The 21,879-nt window shown below is 40.4% G+C and overlaps 1 protein-coding gene across 4 annotated transcripts in view; it reads left to right on the plus strand.

Moving 5' to 3' along the window:
• LOC114456113 (zinc finger MYM-type protein 4-like) overlaps window positions 1-13,823 on the plus strand; it is a 52,936-nt gene extending 39,113 nt beyond the window's left edge. For 2 of the 4 annotated variants that reach the window (XM_028437669.1, XM_028437670.1), the window contains exons 23-29: window positions 9,186-9,303; window positions 9,386-9,528; window positions 9,609-9,723; window positions 10,259-10,516; window positions 10,602-10,713; window positions 10,802-10,870; window positions 12,049-13,823. In XM_028437669.1, coding sequence (XP_028293470.1) covers window positions 9,186-9,303; window positions 9,386-9,528; window positions 9,609-9,723; window positions 10,259-10,516; window positions 10,602-10,713; window positions 10,802-10,870; window positions 12,049-12,184 — 951 coding nt within the window. In that variant the 3' untranslated portion in view covers window positions 12,185-13,823. Of the gene's footprint in view, window positions 1-9,185; window positions 9,304-9,381; window positions 9,529-9,608; window positions 9,724-10,258; window positions 10,517-10,601; window positions 10,714-10,801; window positions 10,871-12,048 lie in introns of those variants that run through there. The other 2 variants (XR_003672794.1, XR_003672795.1) reach the window with 2 other exon arrangements.
• The last annotated feature ends 8,056 nt before the right edge of the window (window positions 13,824-21,879 follow it).

The following is a 21,879-nucleotide window of genomic DNA, read 5'->3' on the forward strand; positions in this document are numbered from 1 at the left end:
TGTACACATGAACATACATTTGACGATATGATGATGAATATAAAAATGACCATAACATTCCCCACTTTTGGTCGCCTCAACGACCAAATCAAGAAACAAAATTATTATATTCAGGGTTAACTTTTGTGAGGCATCAAAAGATGGTCTCTGGTCTTTGGTGAGAGCAGACGTGTTTTTCTTTGCTCCGATAACACGACCTTGGCTACAGCTGGCTACAGCTGAACAGCCTGAACAGCCTGAAAAACTGGGCCCAAGACTGAAGGAAAATGGTGAAAAAACCGCAGGGAGGCCCTTCAGAACCCAATTCGGGTTTGGAAGAGGTCAAGGAGATGATACGCGAGGGTCTACAAAACCTATCTGAATCTTCCAAACACCTTCGAAAGAGGAACTATTCTTGAACTGGAGGAATGCTAACAACGTCTGGCAGGGAACAAGGCCAACAGATACACAAAAAAGAAGAAATCAAGAATGTTTTGACCAGAGAGACATGTAAACCCATGTAAATCTGCGATGGTAAAACAGGGGACGGGACCCGGATAAGCAAACTGCTTCTCTCGTCTCCTTTTTCGGCATGTACAAAAAATGTAAAAAAAAAAAAAAAAAAAAAGTGAATGTAACCATGTCGGAAATAAACTGAATAAATAAATAAAAAATAAATATATCAAGAAAATGTGGAAATAAACTTCTTCATCATTATTATCAATGGCATGAATCATCAAAAATCATCCTTTATTACATCTAGATAAGCAAAAATCATCATTTGCATCAAGGACATCACTCGTCTTCATCGGCTGAGTTCAGTGGTAACTGGGGTAACCAATAGCCATGGTTAGAATCACCGCACTTGATTGGCGGCATCATGAGTGAAGAACCTTGAGTATTTTCCTCAATCGTAGCAGAAGGGTTTATGACTGTATTCCTGCAGCTAGGTGTGAGGTTGTCCTCCCTCAACCTAGCTATGAGCATTTGGTGTGGCTTATAAACAAAGCTAGGCCCTTGTTCTAGAGCGTTTTCTTGTGTGTGTCTCAGTGGCCTTGTCGGTTCCCCCTTCATTGTTCGGTCAGCCTCCGTCTCAGCATCAGCTGGTGTCGGCAATCATCTTGGATCCATGTCGCCCGCTCCGCGACCTTCACTGCCGTGTGGGTCGTTCGTTTCCGGTCGGCGTTGTAGATGATTGGTTGTTGTCTGAGGAAGGGTAGTCTCCACACACCTGGCAACCTCTCTTGGGATCGGCTGGTACCTGAACAGAAGGGGGGGAAAAACACCAAAACAGAACTCTTGGGATTGGCTGGTACCTGAACACATGCGCGATCCCACTACTGAGGCTTTAGCTGGTACCTGGTACCTGGTAGGCTTTAGCTGGTACCTGGTACCTGGTAGGCTTTAGCTGGTACCTGGACAGAAAAAAGGGGGGGGGGGGAAAACAAAACAGAACAAAACAAAATAAAATAAAATAAAATAAAATAAAATAAAACAAAACAAAACAAAACAAAACAAAACAAAACAAAACAAAATAAAATAAAATAAAATAAAATAAAATAAAATAAAATAAAATAAAATAAAATAAAATAAAATAAAATAAAATAAAATAAAATAAAATAAAATAAAATAAAATAAAATAAAATAAAATAAAATAAAATAAAATAAAATAAAATAAAATAAAAGTTTAGGGGTGTTAGGTTTAGTTAACTAACTAAATGAATAGTTAGTATGGCCAGGAAGGCAGAGACAGGTCAGAGGTCAGGATCTGAGAGCTTTTCAGATCCTGAAAGGTGCTGCTGCACAATCACACAATGGTTAGGTGTGGGTTAGTGAGCTTTTAGCCATGCTAGCTCTGTAGCCCATTCGCACGCGAGTGGGAAAATATGAGGCTGAAAGAAAAGCAGGAAGTATTAATTCGATTTTCTTTTCCTGGAGTAAGAAGAAGCATAGCTAGAGTTGCAGTGATTATCTGTGGTACGTCTACTTACCTGGTGAGAAGCAACAATTTGAGAACCACTGTTTACAAGGACATGCAAGTCGGACGGAGAAGGAATGCAAGTCGGACAAGTGTGGAGTGTGGTTACATGTCTTCTCAAGATGAATACATACAATTGGGAGACATGGAGATGTGAGAAAGCTAAATAAATTTAACCAAATAAATAAATGATGTTATTTATTTATTTAAATTGTTTGTTTCATTTTTCTTTGCTATCTCTTATTTGTGAAGGAGAAATCTTATTCTATCCTTTATTTATTCTGAATAATGTTAACACTCCACACCTATTTACATAGCCTAATTCTTTTATAGAGCTGAATTTGTCAGTTCATTTATTTCATTATTTTCCCTCATAATTATTATTTGAGATGTAATTTACTTAATTTTGAAGGTCAATTGGTGGCAAAAGTGTCTCCTATTCTGTGTCTGAACCAGAGTTTAGCAAGATTATTGGCCCTTTAAGGTTAGACAGAATTAAAGTTAAGTTGAGTCGAACAATCATATTGTCTTTTGCTCTCTGTGTTTATCCCATTCGCAGGGGTGACGAGCCCCAGCACGGTTTGGAGAGCTTCCTTAAATGCTTGGAAGTTACTTAACTTTAAACTATCTCTTATTTCAATCAATTATCAAGAATTTCAGGAGGACCCTTTTTAAATCTCAGGCGACCCAGTTTAGCAAGATTATTGGCCCTTTAAGGTTAGACAGAATTAAAGTTAAGTTGAGTCGAACAATCATATTGTCTTTTGCTCTCTGTGTTTATCCCATTCGTAGGGGTGACGAGCCCCAGCACGGTTTGGAGAGCTTCCTTAAATGCTTGGAAGTTACTTAACTTTAAACTATCTCTTATTTCAATCAATTATCAAGAATTTCAGGAGGACCCTTTTTAAATCTCAGGCGACCCAGATTGGGCCACCAACCCAATGTTGAGAACACTTAATTTTTCCCTTAAACGTGTCTAAACCCAGTGAAGGTGTTTTATGGTCTTGCACGCTAAGTGCTGGTGGAACAAGAAGAAAATGGTTGGAGGGTTTTGGGGTATATTATTTTCCTATGATAAAATATAAATCAAAAATCAGAGGGACGTTGGCCCGCTCCCTTCCCTTTTTTTACATAAGAATACACTTGGATTCTTAAAACCATATGATAAATATCATTGGAAAATCACTTATCTGATCATTTTGGATGTGTCTCCGTTTTCCTCTCTCTTGTGTCCGCCTGCCTTTGTGCCCTCCAACCTCCTCGACCTCCTCCTCCTCAGCCATAAAGGTCAAAGCCAGGGTCAACTGTACGCTCCTTTTGGAAATTTGAAGATCTGTCCCCACTTTCGCAGTTGGATTGGAAGTCTCTGTAGTCTCTGGAATAGATATTATGTTAGAACATCCACAATATGTCATATTGTCACGTGTCTATTTCAATCTATTTCCCCTTTGCTTCCCCGTTATAGTTATGGACAATACTTCCCTTTAATTCTCATCCTTCATCATAAGAGCAGTGACCAGGCATGGCGGCTGGGGGAGGCAGGATCGGAGTCGAGAAGGCGGTGGCATCGTCTGTTCGGAAACACTCAGAAACAGAAAGAGAGGAAAACATTAAGACTTAACTGGATAATTTAAAATATCTCTTTTCTTTAGTTGGATTTGATTCGTCTCCTTTGAGTATACAGCCAGCGGCCTGTATATTGGAAAAAAAAAACGACACAATAACAACAACTAAGACGAAGACATAGACAAGTGCACTCAACAACGAGTATACACATATAACAACAAAAAACATGGACACTGAACATGAACAGTAAGGTCAGTCAAGGTCAAAGCCAGTCATTCCACTGAAAGTGGTATCATATATAAAAAAAAACATCGTTTGGTGTTTTTAAACACCCAGAAAAAAACCTTTAAAACCTGGTAAACTTTTTAGAAGGCCCAAGGCCTAAAACCATAGTTCTTTTAACAAGCAGCAGTGTTTTCTGAACACCCCACTACATAATTGGCAAAAACAGGGAGAAGATCTAGTGCATCAAAACCCAGGAGGAAAGGAAGGCGAAACAGAGGAACATGTGTAGTCAAACAGCCATTCATCGGTCAATCACTCAGTGACACGTCCACGGCACATTCGCACTCACAACGCGGTTCTCTCAGGCATACGTAATGTGTCATCATTCAGTCATTCATACACCGCACACGTTCATGCCTCAATTTTCACGTCCATGCATTCACAAGGTTTTGCTGCATAGTGTTTAAGTGGAATATAGGTCTCATCTAACCCACCAGCGGCGATAGCCAGTCCACCTCCTCTCTCGGGGTCAATGAGCTCTTATTGCCCCCCCATGCTTGGCAACCTTTTAGTGTTAATTAATTGCTTTTTACTGGTATCATCTGATTACTAAGAGGTACGCTCCTTTTTACTTCCGCCTTGGCGGAGTCTTAGATTATCGCCCGCGGTACTGACAGTCTGCTCATCTGCTGATCAGGCAGGAATCGCACAGCCGTGTCTAACTCAACAAACTCAACAACTCTCGACCTCCGGCTTTGTAAAAGATAAAGCTGGGGAGAACTCTCAACCTCCGGCTAAAGCTCAACAACTAAAGCTGGGGAGAACTATTGGGGGGGGGGACCTCTCAACCTCCGGCTAAAGCTCAACAACGACCTCCGGCTAAAGCTGGGGAGAACTATGGACACAACAACAACTCTCGACCTCCGGCTACAGCTGGGGAGAACTATGAACACACTCTCAACCTCCGGCTCCCGCTGGGGAGAACTATGAACACACTCTCAACCTCCGGCTACCGCTGGGGAGAACTATAAACACCAACGCAGACTGTCAGGACTTTTATTGGGCACCTCTAAGATTGAACGGAGCACGCAACCTCTAATAACCCTCACTCTAAGGGAACGTAGAAATTTGTTCAGAACGGTATTCGGTTACCAAGCATGTATCAAATCAGGTGGACCACTATCCCCCGAAGAGTGCTTTCCCTAGCAAGGTTTATCCTTTTTCTGCACATTAAACCAGGACTTCTTGTTTGAAGAGTAATTGCCTATGTACTCATAGCAACTAATGGGACATTTTTTTCTCAGGAAAAAATTTGGTACCCCCCCCTGCTGTCGAGTGGCTTTGGGCCGGCAAGACAGTCCGACGCGGTAAGGGGGAGGCGCGCAAAATGAAAACAATGAATGTTGAACTAGGCTGTCTGTCGCAAGCAGCTTCAAAAAGGGTAAGGTACAGATTGTTTACGAGGGTATCGGTCAAAAAATGTCAAAATGTAAACTTGGTTGAGGCTGCAGTCCTCAATCTCTGTCTCAATTTTCCTGAAATTGAGTAAAAACAAAAGAGAAAAAGAAGAATCGTTCAGAAATAACAAAGGAGAAAAACGTGTGAGCTCAAAAAAATCATGGCCAATAAAAATTAAAACTTCAGCTCCAAAAGCTGAGGCAACAGAGGGCTCTTTCTTCAGCGGATGTAACCATATCTTGCATTGTGGGGGGCCTCCCCTCAGCAAGAAAATAAAATGAAAGAAAAGCAAACAAAAACAACCTTATCAGTAACACTATTTTCTTCCCCTTTGTTTGTTCTTTTCTCATAAAGGCAACAGCAGTGTAAATAAATGAGCAACATAATGAATAAAAGCAAAGATAAATGATGGGCACACATGGTATCATGTGGCAAACAGAAGGGTTCTGTGTGAAGTTCTGGTGGTCCTGTGTTTCTCATAGTTATGAATGTGGGTGTGTGACTGTATGTCTGGTCTGTCTGCGTGTGAGAGAATAAATGAAAACAAAATAATCTAGTGCACAGTCAGAAGATAGAGGGGTTAGTATTGTGCGAAGGAGAAGCTTGTTGGCTATTTGCAAGTTGTCCCCCTCCATGCCAAAGTTCAAGGCTAAAGTGATTTAGCACTACCACCAAAGGCTGTGGTGGACTTCTTGTGGCTTGGTATCCTTGTGGCTTTTGAAACAGTGTCTTTTTTGGTGAAGATATCCAGCAGACGTGTGACCAGTCTGCAGTCGCTGCCCATCATTCAGGCAGTAGTCGTGGCGTTTAACTCGCAACTCATTGGTGGGGGAATGTCCACTCCGACGCCCACAGGTTCTCAGTCTTTGATGATGGGGCAGGATGTGTTAATCCCAGCGATGAAGAGTTGACTTGGGACTGAGCGAGTTATTTCAGCATTGCTTTGCTGAATGGGAGTTGAGTCCTTGAGTCCTGAAAGGTCACAGACCTTTGATTGTCCATTTCCTTCTGATGCTTGGTCCTTTGAATGATGTTGACATTTCATTAGCGTAAGAGTTGAAGGTGATTTCATTCTTTCATTGAAGATGTCGTTTCTTCAGGGGGCAACCACAAAGCCAACAATAGAATAATAATAAAAAAAATGATAATGATGATAACAGTAATATTAAAATAAAATAAAATGAAATACTGTATTCATCTGTGTGTGTGTTTGAGTGTGTGTTGCTCATATTCATTTTAGAGTGAACCCATCAAACATGAAATCAAAAATAAAATTTAAAATAAAAATAAAAATAGTGTCTGTGTGTAATGGCACTATTCTGTAGGCAGGGGAGAAGTGAGAAATCACAATGTTGTTTCACAAGTGTGTAGTGCACTAAACTGGCCAGTGAGGGGCGCCACCTCTCTCTTGTTTGAGTGTGTGTGTGTTTCTCTCATGGGTGTGGTTCTCTCTCTCTCTTTGCGTGCCTGTGTGTGTGCGTGCGCGCACTTCCCTCTCTCTCTCTTGTGTGTGTGTGTGTGTGTGTGTGTGTGTGTGTGTGTGTGTGTGTGTGTGTGTGTGTGTGTGTGTTGAGAGAGAGAAGAAAAAAAAACCAAAAAAAACCAAAGCCGGCTCTCTCCAAAATGAGAGCCTTAAAGCCAAACAACTACAAAAAAAAGAAGTAAAACTCACCGAAAGCATGATCTGAGTTCACATCATACCAAGATTGTATATGCGTATGCATATATTATTTGTTTATTGGGTTGTTCATCTGTTTGATTCACAGAAACACAATTTAGGTTAGATTCGGGGTTTTAATCTATTTTGCTTTCGGTACAGAGGTGAACTCAGATCATGGCACCGCTGGGATGTTTTGGAAACTTTGGTTGCCCGTCTATCTATGGTCAGGACCTCACAGGCTGTGGGTGTCCGAACAAAACAAAGTAAATAATGACCAGCCGTATTTTATGCCTAAACAAAATATCCGAGCCCGAAGAAAACCAGAGGGAACCTACAGCATTAAAAAGCATAGAACCTCAACCATTTGAGCCCTTCTCTCTATTCACTGTCAAAACACAGAACAGCTGAGGATCACAATCAAAGCTCAAAGCTGAAAATCAATACAATGCTTGACTGGTTCCAAAAAAAAATCAACACAGAGCGAATATATATGTAAATGAAAATTTATATATATATGTTTATAAAGGCAGCTTTACCTTAGTCCGAATTGGTGTTTGAGGTTCAACCGATGGTTCGTGCTCCAGTCTCTGTCCGAAGGCAGACCCGGGGCTTCAAGTGTGTCGACCCAGTGCTGGTCCACGGTCGACGCCCCACAGAGCAGAAGATGGATTCAGTTCGTCGACGCCAATTGTTACGGCTGAATTTACGGTTGACCTCATTTGGAGACATGATTCATTGCTCTGGTTGAATGATGGAGTCCAGGAGAAGCATTGATGATTTTATATAAAAAAAAGTTTATTCTAAACTAAGAAAAAAGGTACAAGATGGAACAAAATGAAACAAAATTAGCGTCCGTCCAGGCGGACGTCCGAAGGAAGTGCCGCGCCCTCTAACAGTTTCAGCTTAAGCTTTTTATACAGATAAGAAAAGGTCCCAACAGTGAGAGACAAAAGGGAGGGAGTCAGATGCCCATAGTGGAAATGTTGGAGGATGATGAAGATGTTATGAGAAGGTTCGGCTCCAGTCTTTATCTGTCTTGATAAGTGTGTGCGTCAGTGTATGTCTGCATGTGAGCAGAGATTCTGGCTTGGCAGAGACTGTGCTGCACTGAGAATAATACGATCTGTACTGTTTAATCATGATTCAGCTGTTCAAAAGTGTAAAGAGTAATGGAGTCGTCATGTATTAAAACATGACAAATTGTACACATGAACATACATTTGACGATATGATGATGAATATAAAAATGACCATAACAAGGGAGAGAGGAAAGGCATTTATGAGACAGAAAATGGCGCTATGTACGAGTGTTGACATTCCCAGCAGCGCACACTCGACCAGAGCATGTGTGGAACTCATGGATAGTGTGGCGATGGTGAGATAAAACCATAAAAAATATGGGGAACGCAGTGACACTCTGCATGTCCGGGAGGAAGAGGAAGTTACGTGTGTGCAATTCTGAACCAAATAGATGAATAATAATAATTTTGACATCAAAAGCCCGGTCTGTGTTTTTTTTTTAATGTTTTATATAAAGAAACAATGGTCAGATGTTAGAGTTGTCACTAAAGCAAAAAAATAGCTTTAAAGTCACTGACAGGGTTTTTTTAGAAAAAGGCTTTTTTCTTAGCTTTTTGCTCTGAAACTGAAGATTTGTGTAAAACTTGCTCTATTCAACGGCTGATTACAAAAGAACGAAACGAGCCAGAAACAAATGTTTTTTTTTTTTTTTTTTAAATGAAAGTAGAGGCTTAAATCTTTCAGAATGTGGTGTCAGATTTCAGATAGTCATAGTAGAAAATATTCTGTGGGTCTTTAAAATCAGTCAAAATGCTCAAAAACGGCAGCACTGAGGGGGTAGAAAATCTGATAATGGCTGGCACTGAATGAGTTAAGTAACAAAACCTCACAACTTAGACCGGAGAAAACATTAACTTTACAAATTAACATGAACTTGTAGGGAGAGCTTTACCTGCCTTGACAGGCATGCAGGCGCGCACACGTGTGCACGCACGTTGTGGTCCATAAGTGCGTAATGCTCCATGTAGAATGGACAGATTACTGTTGCTGGTATGTTGGTATCATTTTGGAGAAGCATGAGACAATGGTGACTCTAAAATACATCAAAAGTCCTTGATAGACAGTGATTACATTTCTATCCATTAACAACAACCTTTTGATATGATCGACCAGCCGACACTCAGTAACTAAAAACTTTACCAGTTCAATGACCCAATAGCCTGATAATGTCACCGGTTTTCAGACCTTTCCCAAGTTTGTGTGCTTTAATCCTTCACACAGTAATGCCTGTTCCTGCAGGGTCGAAGGCGAACTAGATCATTGGACCGCAGTGCTGTATTGACTTCTCCAGAGTCCGAACTGAATCACATGTATGGTGTGAAAGCCTGGAGGAGCTGGGTCCAACAAAGTAGCGACTGTGAGCTGAGTCATGCTTTAAACACTGACATCGCCTCAACTTTGAACTGATTTGGTGTGTGTGTGTGTGTGTGTTGAGCCAGTGGAAGTGAAAGAGGACATCCTGATGTGCAACTCGGCTGAGCTCAGCTTTGCTCTGTCTCGCTTTATCAAAGAAGTCTGCAGGCCGAATGGGGAAAGCTACAGTGCAGACAGCATCTTCTACCTCTGTCTAGGAATACAGCAGGTGCTCATAGATACTGTCTTTACCAACCATGCATCTGTTATCCAATAATGACTATTTTATCCCTCTTGTCTTTTTATCAGTATCTGTTCTTAAAGGGCCGCATAGAGAACATATTCACTGACGACCTGTACAGCCAGTTTGCCTCTGACATCACTGGAATGCTTCGACAGTGGAAACCCAAGCTGTTACCAAATGGTAATGTGATAGACCTCGGTTTAAAAGATGTGCAAACACTTTATAAAAACAATACATGAAGAAGAAATCCCTATCTCTCAGCAGCATTAGCTAGTTGTACTTTATCACCAGTTTCATAATCCAGAGCACTGCTTCAGGGGTTCCTTAACCACTGAGCTGTGATCCATTACTGGGTCATTAGAAGTTTGGTGCTTGGACATAGAGACGTTTCTTGGTATGAGGGTTTTTCTGATAGTTTATTGAAACAAAAAAATGCACCAGCAGCTACTTCCACATACATCACCCAGGAACAGAGCTCACAAATCCATCAAAATTTAAATAAACTAAACTGTATCTGCCCACAAGTACCTCAAAGAAAAAGTTTTTTATCACAATCGTTGGACCTATTTGTTGTAATGACCAAATTCTTTAAGATCTTATAAGAACCACCTGGTGATGGTGTGTAGGTCTATTTGGTCAGAGCATCTCAAAGACTGCACACAGCTCTTTCCACTGATTTCTAATGACCAAATTATAAGTGTGGTTCTCTCTGCAGGCTGTGTAGCTTTGTCCCGTGTGGAGGAGTCCTTCTTGTGGGAGTGTAAGCAGCTCGGTGCATATTCACCCATAGTGCTGCTCAACACGCTGCTCTTCTTTTGCACCAAAAACTTCTCCCTCAGCACTGTGGCGCAGCACCAGAGTCTGTCCTTCTCCAACCTCATATGGTGCTCCAGAGTGAGAAGCCGAGGTGGAAAAGTGCACTACCTGCAGTATCAGAGAGGCAGCGACACCACGCCGAGGCCAGACGACACAGGTGTGTGTTTCAAACCTCATGCAAGCTTTAGTGTTTAGACGACTATGACTGTTTATGTCTAAAAGTGTGTTTTTGTTATCTGTAGAGCACTTAAGAACAAAACAAGCAAAGAACAATGTGAATTTGGAGATGGTAGAAAACATCTCTAACCCTCTGCACTGTCCTGTTCGACTCTATGAGTTTTACCTTTCTCGGTGGTGAGACACACACACACACACACACACACACACACACACACACACAACTGGATAATAAGACCATTTCACACCTTGTGTTCTTTAACAGTCCAGAGTCTGCAAAGCAAAGAGGCGACTTGTTTTACCTCCAGCCTGAGCAGAATGTCCACACACACAGGTCAGAGTCACTGTTTTACCTCCACACTAATAATAGTGTCTCTGTTTATGGTTCTTCTCTGTGGCTCCTCCTGATGCTGATGATTAACCGATAGCATCCGTGATTTAAACACAAACCCCATAAAAACAGAGTCATTACAAATACTATTTTAGAATAATTGCAGTATTAATGTCGTTCATTGTCTGCTTTAGTTAAGGCTGGGATACACTGTGCGATTTTTTCAATCGTTGCACTCAGCTCCAGCTCAAACTGTGTGACTCAGACGCAGAGCCCGAATGTGCGCAGCTCACGATTCATGTTCTCACACTGTACGGACCGACACTCTGACACGATCTGACTGCTCACACTGTACGTTCATACACGACACGTCGGGGTCTTGTTTCTGGGAATGCAACGTACAAATTAGAAGAAGAACACTACTCAAGCGTCGCCATTAAAACAAACGAAGAAGAAAAACCCGGAAGTGGATAGACGCTCGCAAATCTCAGCAAAAAAAACTTTACAAAAGAAAAGACGGTGATGTGATGGACCAGGAGCTGGTTGGACAGACGTGGGCAGTACAGTCCATCAATTTTACAGCGGTCCTACGGTGTTTGCGCATGCGCAGTGTGAGCGTTTACGGTAAGCCGGTCCGTGGCACTGCTTCAACTGTGAGATACCCTCACGAGGAGCGACTGGATTCCAAACATGTTTGAAATCCTTACGACCTACGATTGCTGATCTGGAGCTGGTCGTGAGGTGTTAATCGCTTCTCGTGACCCCATGTATACTACACGATGCACGACACACGATCTCGAAGAGACTCGCACGATCCCACAAAATAGTCGCACGGGTTGAAAATCGGCTCAAAATGGGCCAAAAATGGCACAGTGTATGTCTGCCTTTAGTGATAATATTTTTTGTAATGTTGTGCCTTTCATTCTGGGTTTCTATGAGTTTATTTAATTGAATTAATGGTTAGGTACAATATTGTAATTGCAGAAAATCCTCCTAACCAACTCCAGCTATCAGCTTCATATTTAACTGACTAATGATATGCTAACTGTTTATTTAAGCTGTGTTAGTTAATTCACAAATTCAATATGGTATAGATATATTGTTAACAGAACATTCTGCTGTTAGAATTATAACCAAACTAATAGACTCACCTACAGTAAATGTGTTTTTGACTTGTCCAGCCTACACTGGTACACATCTCAGCCGTTGGACACTTCCACCCTTCAGAGCATGCTCACTCGCATCCTGGCAGTGAGGGAGGTGCAGCAGGGACAGGAAGCAGCTGTACATCAGCCCACAGGCAGTGAGGAGCTGTGATGCTGACACACGGAGGGTCCCTGACAGCCCAACTGTTAGCAAACATTCTTTAATAATTAGAGAAGGAGGCATAATAGATATGGACTAAATGAGAGACTGAAGCTGTTTGGCCATGTTTGATCTCCATGTCAGTTACAGGTTTTAATATTATTGATTCATGGTGACGCTATCACAGGTCAGACAGCTGATAGCTGTTCTGATATATGTGATAAATGAGCAGCTGCATCGCAATGATCCTGCTGAAGTGAGTTAAACCTATCAGTTCTTATTTTATTGGACTTAAAGCCACACATTTTTTTCTTCCCTTTCTTTATTCATGCTGTGTGGCCTTATTTCTTTAAATATCATGGGTGGTTCAAGGAACGCTAAACTGTGCTGAGGCTGATTTCATATAGATTACTCTCCTGGGGGTATTGCACAAAAGTCGGATAAATCCATCCAGGATAAAGGAAAATATGTGGTTAGACTAAGTCTGATCGGCGCTATCTTGGATAAATTGGTTGCATGTTTGCTGAGGCAGAATAAAAAGACGAGGCTTAGTGAAGCCAGCTGTGGATGATTGAGATAAGTGGGCGTTGACCATGAAGTGGATCACAGAATCACTGATGAATATATAAATCACGTACACGCAGCTTCGTTTACACCTGTGAACAACTGCTGCTTCTGCAGCAGGATGAAGAAATAAAAGACAAAATACAGTAAAAAGGACAAAATGAAAAGCTGGCAGACAATAGCCGACAGTCTTAATGTATAAATATCCCAAACATGTAGAAATAATAAAATGAACTGCTTTAGTTACAGTAAGAGGAGCTGATCACTTTTATAAATCATAGATTATTAGATTCATACTTTTTTTTTAAAGTTTATCATAAAATAGAATAGACACTAAAGTGTATAAGCTGAGATTTGAACTCGAGTCTCCCACATGGGAGGCAAATAATCTACCATTGATCGTAAAAATAACTCCAATAAGCCACTAAATCAAACCTCTGACAGTAATTCCACAAGCAGGATTTATTAATATTACAAAATAGCCAGAGGCCTGACAGAAAAATAAATGACATGAATAGTTATTGTACAGTTAAAAAGTGAAGTCAGAATAATGTGAAACCCTGCAGATCCAACAGTACAGTAATCATTTTCTTATTTTTATCACACACTTGAAAAAAATATATTTTCTATTAGTTCCATTACAGTCATAATGAGTAAAGTCAGATTATTCTGTATCTTTTCTAACTTTTCAGTGTTGGTGTTTTATTAATAAGGAAAATATTCCTAATAAACTATCTGACTTCTCATTTTCATTGCTCAAATCTTGTATTTTTATATGTTATTTTCATCTGTACATATAAACTATGATAATAAAAATATTAAAAACAAAAGTCAACGAACAAATTAAATGACTATAATATTTGGGTGAAGAAACGTTTATAAAAACCATGAACATTCTGTAAAACACTCATTTCTCACAGCACTGACAGCAGAGCCACAGCAGGGATAACTTTATCCTGGTTGTTAACCATCACCATGGTTACAGGTTAGCTGTAGAGGCTAAATCACCATGGTTACAGGTTAGTGTAGAGGCTAAATCACCATGGTTACAGGTTAGCTGTAGAGGCTAAATCACCATGGTTACAGGTTAGCTGTAGAGGCTAAATCACCATGGTTACAGGTTAGTGTAGAGGCTAAATCACCATGGTTACAGGTTAGTGTAGAGGCTAAATCACCATGGTTACAGGTTAGTGTAGAGGCTAAATCACCATGGTTACAGGTTAGCTGTAGAGGCTAAATCACCATGGTTACAGGTTAGTGTAGAGGCTAAATCACCATGGTTACAGGTTAGTGTAGAGGCTAAATCACCATGGTTACAGGTTAGCTGTAGAGGCTAAATCACCATGGTTACTTGTCCTGGATAAACTTGGCCGGCTTTTGTTCAACCAACTTGGGGATAAGTTTATCCAGGATAGCTGATTTTTCCAGGCTTTATTCTTTATCCTGGTTTTGTGCAACACCCCCCTGAACCAAATCTAATGACCAAAAACAATATAATTTTATCTCTTTTTTTTCATTGCAAAAACCAATTCAAGGAAATTGCAAAGGCAATCTTCAGGTCCATAAAAACAATGATAATATAAATAATAACATATCTTTTTTGCACTTGTAGTTTTTTACGTTTTAAGGCTGTGGTTTTATCTTTTTAACCAACTTATCAACAGCCTGATTGAATAATTATTATTTTTCCACTGGCCTTAAGATATAGTTTAGTAATGTATTTTTAATGGAGGTTTAATGGTTAACCACATATATTCCTATTCAATTCTGATCTGATTATGAACAGGGAGTGACGGTGGGCTTTTTATAAAGTCCAAGACCAATCAACCCAGAACTATACTTTCTATGGTATGCCGTCAGCTTTAGGCTTGACTCAGGGATGAGGACGCTCCCTGCCTTGCATTGTCCTGTGGGCTGCACCAACGAAACAACCAGGCTTCTCATGATTGGGCATGGGACAGGTCTGCATCTGTGGCTGAGAATCCAAGAAACTAAAGAGAGGATGTTTGTGGGAGCAGAGGCAAGGAATCGCATTGACCAGTATTTCTTACGAAACAACCAGTCAGATCAGTCGATTGAAGCACAGAGACGGGAACAAATTACCACAGTTTGCATAGAGCATCAGCACCCATGTCATTGAAGAGGTTGGTACAATCTCAGAAATACCGGTGGAGGACTTTACCCAGCCACAGAGAAGTTCAAAAGAAGAGATCAAAGAGCAGACAATTCCTAGGGAGAAAAAGATCAAAGTGCACATATCAAATGTGAAGTGGCCCAAAGCTGCAGATAGGAGTTAGTGGGAAACTGTTATGAGACGTAAACCCAGGATTGATCAACCTGAGATTGACCACCTTTAATGAGGGTGTCTAGTGTTAAAAACGGCGAAACACCCCCTGATTCAACGGAACACTCCTAAATTCACATCCTCCCTCCCATGCCACTCTGAAATGGTAAACCCCATGTGACTACCATTTTTGGCACAAAGGAGAGTCCCGTGTTTAATGATTCTGAGAAGTTCAACTAACATTGAGCTGAGCTGTAGGGTTTACACCTTGAGCCAGAACTTTTATCTATTATAATGTGGTAAAATATGTAAAACCCACAAAAAAAAGTGCATTAGAGTTCTTGTTGGGCTCAGGAGCTCACTATGAATCATAGTGAAGCCTTATTTAATGACATTCTGAGAACATTGGTGTTGGGGAACAAAAGTTTGTTGTATGTATTTCATTAATAAACAATGAAAGGAAGAGGGAAATAACATGTTGGGACTTAAGAGCGGTTTGAAATGTCAATTTATAGAAAAAACACCACAAAAACTATGCTCATCTTTTGATCCCTTTTTGTTTAAGAATCTCTTTCAACAAGTTCCTTTGGACTTTGTGTATTTTAGAAGGTTTAAAGTTTTTTCTCTTCACAGGGCTCTACAGTGTGAACATTCATGTGATGTGATTTATGATTTAGTCACACATTGTGCAAATAAAGATGATGCTACTCTGTCTGAAAAATGTGCTAAACACCCCCGATTGTAGAAAAAGGTCTTGAGTCAAAACAGTTTTACTTTAATTTCTTGTGAAAGAGAAAAGTGCAACATCACTGTTTAGTTACAATCTGATGAAATATCCAAGGAGGGAATCTCCTCAGGAATTTTTACACCTTGGATGTTCCAAAGTGTTCCCAAACAAGGATATGGAATGTGTAAACAGAACTTGTATAATAATGTGAGAGCTTTGTAAGATAGCAGACATGGGAGATGAATTATCAGAACGGGACATGTGTCAAACTGACCAGGACACACAGGAACACAGAAAAGGTCTCTTTATGACAATATCTGTATTTGCAAGCCAAGACAAGATATTTGGCAATTGATTTCAATTAAATTGAAAGTAATAATGCAGGAAAAAAAGAAGACTGACCGTGACCTTAAGACCTTGCGCTAAGGTCAAGGTCACACATTGAAAGGAAATATTGTTCAATGGTACCAGTCTGAGCACTGTATCTCAGTTAGTGGCAAAGTTATAGGAAAATGTATTTTTTATTGGAACTTTGACCCCTACCAATCTTTTTACTGGTAGGTTGTACAGCTTCTGTCCAACGAAATAAAATACTGCACTTGAGATGAACTTTTCATAAATGTAAGCATCAAACTTGTATGGTCAATATTCATAGAGATATGGAAAATGTTGGTTTTTGACACTTGATGCGACCTTGACCTTGACATTTTGGCTCCAAAAAAGGTTGACTGCACTACTTTGACATTGTCCCTATGAGATGACATAGATGTCTTTACTGCTGCATTATTATCCTAGGAGGAGACCCAGGACAAACGAAGAAAAATAATACGAACGGCTACAATAACAATGTATTTTCAATTGCAAAATACAACTACATATGAATTCTCACTACCAAGCCATTTCTCAGATAGTTTCAAAACTACAAATACCACAATCCTCTGGCTGCAACACACCACCTACCTATGGAGCCCTCCCATGTCATGGTATGTTGCTTCTAGATCTAATTTTTAATTTATTATACAGTATATGTCTTTTTTATGGAGAATGTAAAGTGAATTATAAAATATTTTTCTGCTGCTGTCCTTTCATTTCTATGACATACTGTAATTTAATTTCCTAGCGTGAGTAGTCAGGCTGCAGTAGCAGAGGGTTTTGTTGTATTCGCTGTCACCACCTTTTTTAACCCGGGCTGGTCCGGTGCCAGAGGCCAGAAATACACCACAGGACAGAGGGTTACTAATAACAATCTTTATTTAATTAATTTACTAGGAGATGCCGACACCAACAGTTCAGAGGAACTCCACACAAGGGTACTGTTGGCCCAGGTGGCCCCGCCCCAGCCCCATTTAACACACAGGACCCTTATCAATAAAATCCACTGCAACCAAGCACAGCACCACTTCACACTAAAGCCAGAAACACATGCACACCCTTCAGGACCACTGCAACCAGGGTGAAACCCACCGCACACTAGAGGGTGGCAGAGGACCACTTTTGCTTTGAGATGACCCTGGTGGAGGTTAGACTGGGTGAATTAAGCATCAGTTGATTAAAGGCTACAAACATAATACAAATGCAAAACAGTGAATCAAAGTGTAATAGAATTATTTAAATAGATAAAAACTTATATAGTCGACAAGACCCCCCCGTGGTCCAAGTTCATAGAGTCTGCAGGGACAGGCAACGTCACTGCAGCAAACACAGGCCGGAAAGCAGGAGTGCACGTCAGGTCCACAGCACCGCTCCACAAGTAGTAAAGCAGTCACAGTTTTCTCTGTGACTCAGCAATGGGCTGGCCCTGCAGAGGTAGCGTCTAACCCCCCCCGCTTTCTATCTACAGGAGGCATCCAGCCTCTCCTCCTTTCTTGGGAACAGCTCCCCTATCGAGCTGTTTTCACTGTCGGCAACACTAAAAGTTGCGAACAGCATCAGCACGAGGAAGACCGCAGCCTTCAGCCTCGCTCGTCAGTGAAGCTTGTTGGAGCCTCGGGCTTCACTGTCACTTTACAGTCGCTCATCTGGCTTTCTTTGGTGTGCTTCAGTGTCCCTTTTTAACACGGAGTCCACTCTTCACACAGGTGAGCTCAGCTGTTCATGGGATCTCCACCCCCAGGAATCAGAACGCAGGGAATCTCCCCCCAACAGTGTTCATTACACTTCTCCCTCCCCTAGCGAAAAGGACTCGTCCTCGAGTCAGTATCAGAAATCATAGTCTGCCACCCATACTGGCGCTTTTCTGTCTCGTGTTGGCCGTCGTCCTTCAACTGAATCCTGTCGGCTGCTCCCCTCTCTACTTACAGACTGGCCCGGGTTGAAACATATCCCAGGGTTTTTTCATTTTCTGAGCGACCATCCTCCTGTCCAGATAACTGTTTCCTCCTCGCTCCTATATGCAAATGTTGTACTTCTGCCCCATCAGAGTGTGCTGCCAGCGGCAGAGACGTGATACGCTCTCCTTCTGGTGAAGACTGCCACGGCCTGTCCACAGTGGCTTCACCCTCACTTTGTCTCCTCTGAGGGCCCACCTCACACTGATCCGGGACTGGAGGCTCTGGATAAGGAGACAAATAGGGTTTAAGGCGGTTGAATTGTATAATCCTTCCCCCCCTCCTGCTGCTACCACTCGACTACGACACCTCCGTAATTCTCTCAATTATCTTAAAGGGGCATTTAAAGCACCTCTGGAGCTTAGGACAAATCCCCTTCCTCCTATTTTTGTTAAGCAGCCAAACAAACTCTCTTTCATTGTAGTACTGAAAATGTACTTTGTAGTCAAACTGGGACTTCTGCCTACTAGAGGCTTTGGCCTGCTGCCCCCTCACAGCTCCCACTACAGTGGAAAATGTCTCCCCCAACTGGCTGACATTAATGTTGGCTGAAGAATACACCTTCACATCCAGCATGATGTCCACTGGGATGACCATTTCCCGTCCAAACAAAACCTTGTAGGGAGTAAAACCAGTACTTGCATGTACACTGCTGCGATATGCCATCATCACATACGGCAATAATAAGTCCCAATTTAACTGGTTATCCTGTACAAACAATGCAAGCATGGACCACAGCGTACGGTTGAAACGTTCAATAAGGCCATCTGATTGGGGCCGATAGGGGGACGTCCTTGTTTTATGAACATTCAAAAGTTGGCATAGATCCCTGAACAAAGCCGACTCAAAAGACCGTCCCTGATCTGAATGAATACAACGTGGGGTCCCAAACCGGCAAACCCATTCTTCCACCAACACCTTAGCAATTGTCTGAGCTTCCTGGTTAGGGAGCGGGAATGCTTCTGTCCATTTGGAGAAATAGTCACCTATGACCAGAATATACTTGTTCTTATTCCCCGTCTCCGGCAAAGGACCAAGAATGTCCAAGGCCACCCTCTCATAAGGTCGCGATACTTGCACTGACTGAAGAGGGGCACACGGGGTCGGCCCTTGGCTCTTCTGTGAGGCACAATCAGCACACTGCGACACCATTGTTTCACATCCTCAAACCATCCCAGCCAAAAAAAAACGATCCTTAACCTCACCCTGAAGTTTTTGTATACCTAAATGTCTACCAGTAGGAGTGTTGTGCAACTGCGTCAAAACTTTAGGGACCAGAGCTCGGGGAAGGAAAATTTGAACATTCGATGCATCCAAATTTGCCGGAGGAACTCTAACCAGGCGATAATCATTGATTTATCCTTTACACTGAGGGGAGCGCTGCTCATCCCTTCTTGTCTTCAGAATCATTTTTGTTGTCCTTTGTATATAGTTCTTTCATTTTGTGTGTTTTTGGAGTTATTTTGTGCATTGTGGTGTTGTTTTGTTTACTTTTCTGTCATTTTGTCTGTGTATATTTGTAGTTTCTGTAGATTTTCGTCATCTTTTGTGTATGTTTGTCATTTTGTGTGTTTTTGGAGTCCTTTTTGTGCATTTTTGAATAGTCTCACTTTTGGGTCCCGACCCACCAGTTGAGAATCGGTACTTAAGAGTACTTTTCTGTTATTTTGTTTGTGTTTTGAGTAGCCACTGCTCTACAGCAGTGGTTCTCACACTTTTTACTTTTTTGGGACTTGAAAATACAGGCTCTACTTTTTGTCATCAGAATATGTGTTAAACTAAAGCTACAGAATACATAAACCTTTACACTAATTATAAAGTACAATTGAATATGCCATAAAACTTAGAAATATACAAAACTTTACTCAATGAAAAATGTTTTGGTGTGAATGTGTAGCTACAAGTTCACAGCACTATGAACTACATGGCCAGTATAAAAGCATCAGAATTGAAAAATAATGTGAAAACTATTTATTTTAATTGGGGGGTATAATATTTCAATTGCTAAAATTGTCAAACAATGTGTTTTTAAGCAGCATGACTTGTATTTTAAAGTAAAATGAGGTTACTATACTGTAATATTTATTTAATTTGTGTTTACAAGTCACTAAAAGTAACGTCCATCGCTGGTTTTTGATCCATCGTCAACGTTTCAAGAAACAAAAGCAAGAGAACGTTCAACAAATAAGTGAAGTTTTTAGAGCTTTGAGCTGTGTGTGCTACTGTAGAAGAATCCAGGGACTTTCAAGTGATTTTGATTTCATCTCCTGTGTTTGTTTTCATTTCTGTTTTCATGGTTAAAATCAACACAACATTCTAAATGATGATTTGCTGCTGCTTTGTTAACAAACAATAAAAAAATTAAATTAAAGAAATCTACACAGGGCTAATCCCCCCCACCACCACCACCAAAAAATAAATAAATAAAAACTCAGGTGAATTTAAAGCCAAGGGTTAAAAGTGGATTTAAAGCAGGATTTGAAAGTCTTCAGTGCGGGGGCCTGTTAGACGTTGGAGGGTAGCTTACTTTACAGCAGGGTTTCTCAAATGGGGGTACGTGTACCCCTAGGGTTACGCAATGGCACTTGAGGGAGAGAGTGGAAAAATAACAAATAAAGTGTCAGTCTTTGTCCCCCCCAGGCATGAGATGACTGGAAATAATATAAACTATGGAAATGAATTAATTTGGGAGCCACTAAATTTTTCAACCTATGTGGGGTCGCCTGAAATTTCTGAAAAATGTAATTTTTTTTTGCCATTATTATTATTATTGTTATTATTATTATTATTATTATTATTATTATTAGTAGTAGTAGTAGTAGTAAAACAACACAATCTTAAACAACTGGATTTCCATACTTTCACTTTGTGATTATAGTTAAACTAAAATGCAGTAAAAATAAATACATATCTGAGCTCAAACATGATTGAAAACTATCAAAATAGGGTCACGATCCAAAAAAGGTTGTTAACCACGAGAGAAGCTGCCACTAAAGGCCTACTTCTAGCTCTGTGTAACCCACAGCTGTGCTGTGTGTCTGTGGCACGGCTCACATTGATCCTTTTCAAACACTACCTTTTTCCCTCAAACAAAGTGCGCCTGCGCTCACAATTGCTGCTGCTTCCTCCACCTTCCCTCTGCACTGATCAAACTGTACGCCTGTGTTTTTCAACCTTGGGGCCGTGTCCCTACATGGGGTGGCCTGGAATGTCTAAGTGATTAAAAAAGAAAATAATACTGGTTGAAAACTAACTTTTTTGAATTTTTTAGGATATTATTGTTTTACAAGTTTAAACACCATCACACATTCTCAAACAACTGTATTCTATACGTTCACTGGCTCAAATATAATTGTAGTTTCATAGAAAACGCAGTGAAAAAATAATAATAATAAATAGTTAATTGATTTTAAAAAAAAAACAACAATACTATGTATTTATTGAAGAGTTTTATTCTTTTTAAAATGAAAACGCAATCACACAATCTCAAACAACTGTATTCTATACGTTCACTTCTTCAAACCTAAATCTAGTTTTAAAAATACAGTATAAAAATGTGCTAGTTAAATAGTGAATTAAATAAGTAATTATAATGAAAAATATGATTTTCATTTTTTCAGATAATTTTTCATTTTCAAAATAAAACACCATCAAACAAACTCAAACAACTTTATTTTATACTTTCATTTCCTCAAATGTTAATCGAGTTAAAAAAAACAAAAAACGTAATCATTAAATATTTCATTATTAAATGAAAATAAAAACACTATTATTCTAATTGTTTAGATTATCAATTTTTTTCAAA

This window comes from Gouania willdenowi, chromosome 22 (assembly GCF_900634775.1).
Source record: "Gouania willdenowi chromosome 22, fGouWil2.1, whole genome shotgun sequence".
NCBI lineage: Eukaryota > Metazoa > Chordata > Actinopteri > Blenniiformes > Gobiesocidae > Gouania > Gouania willdenowi.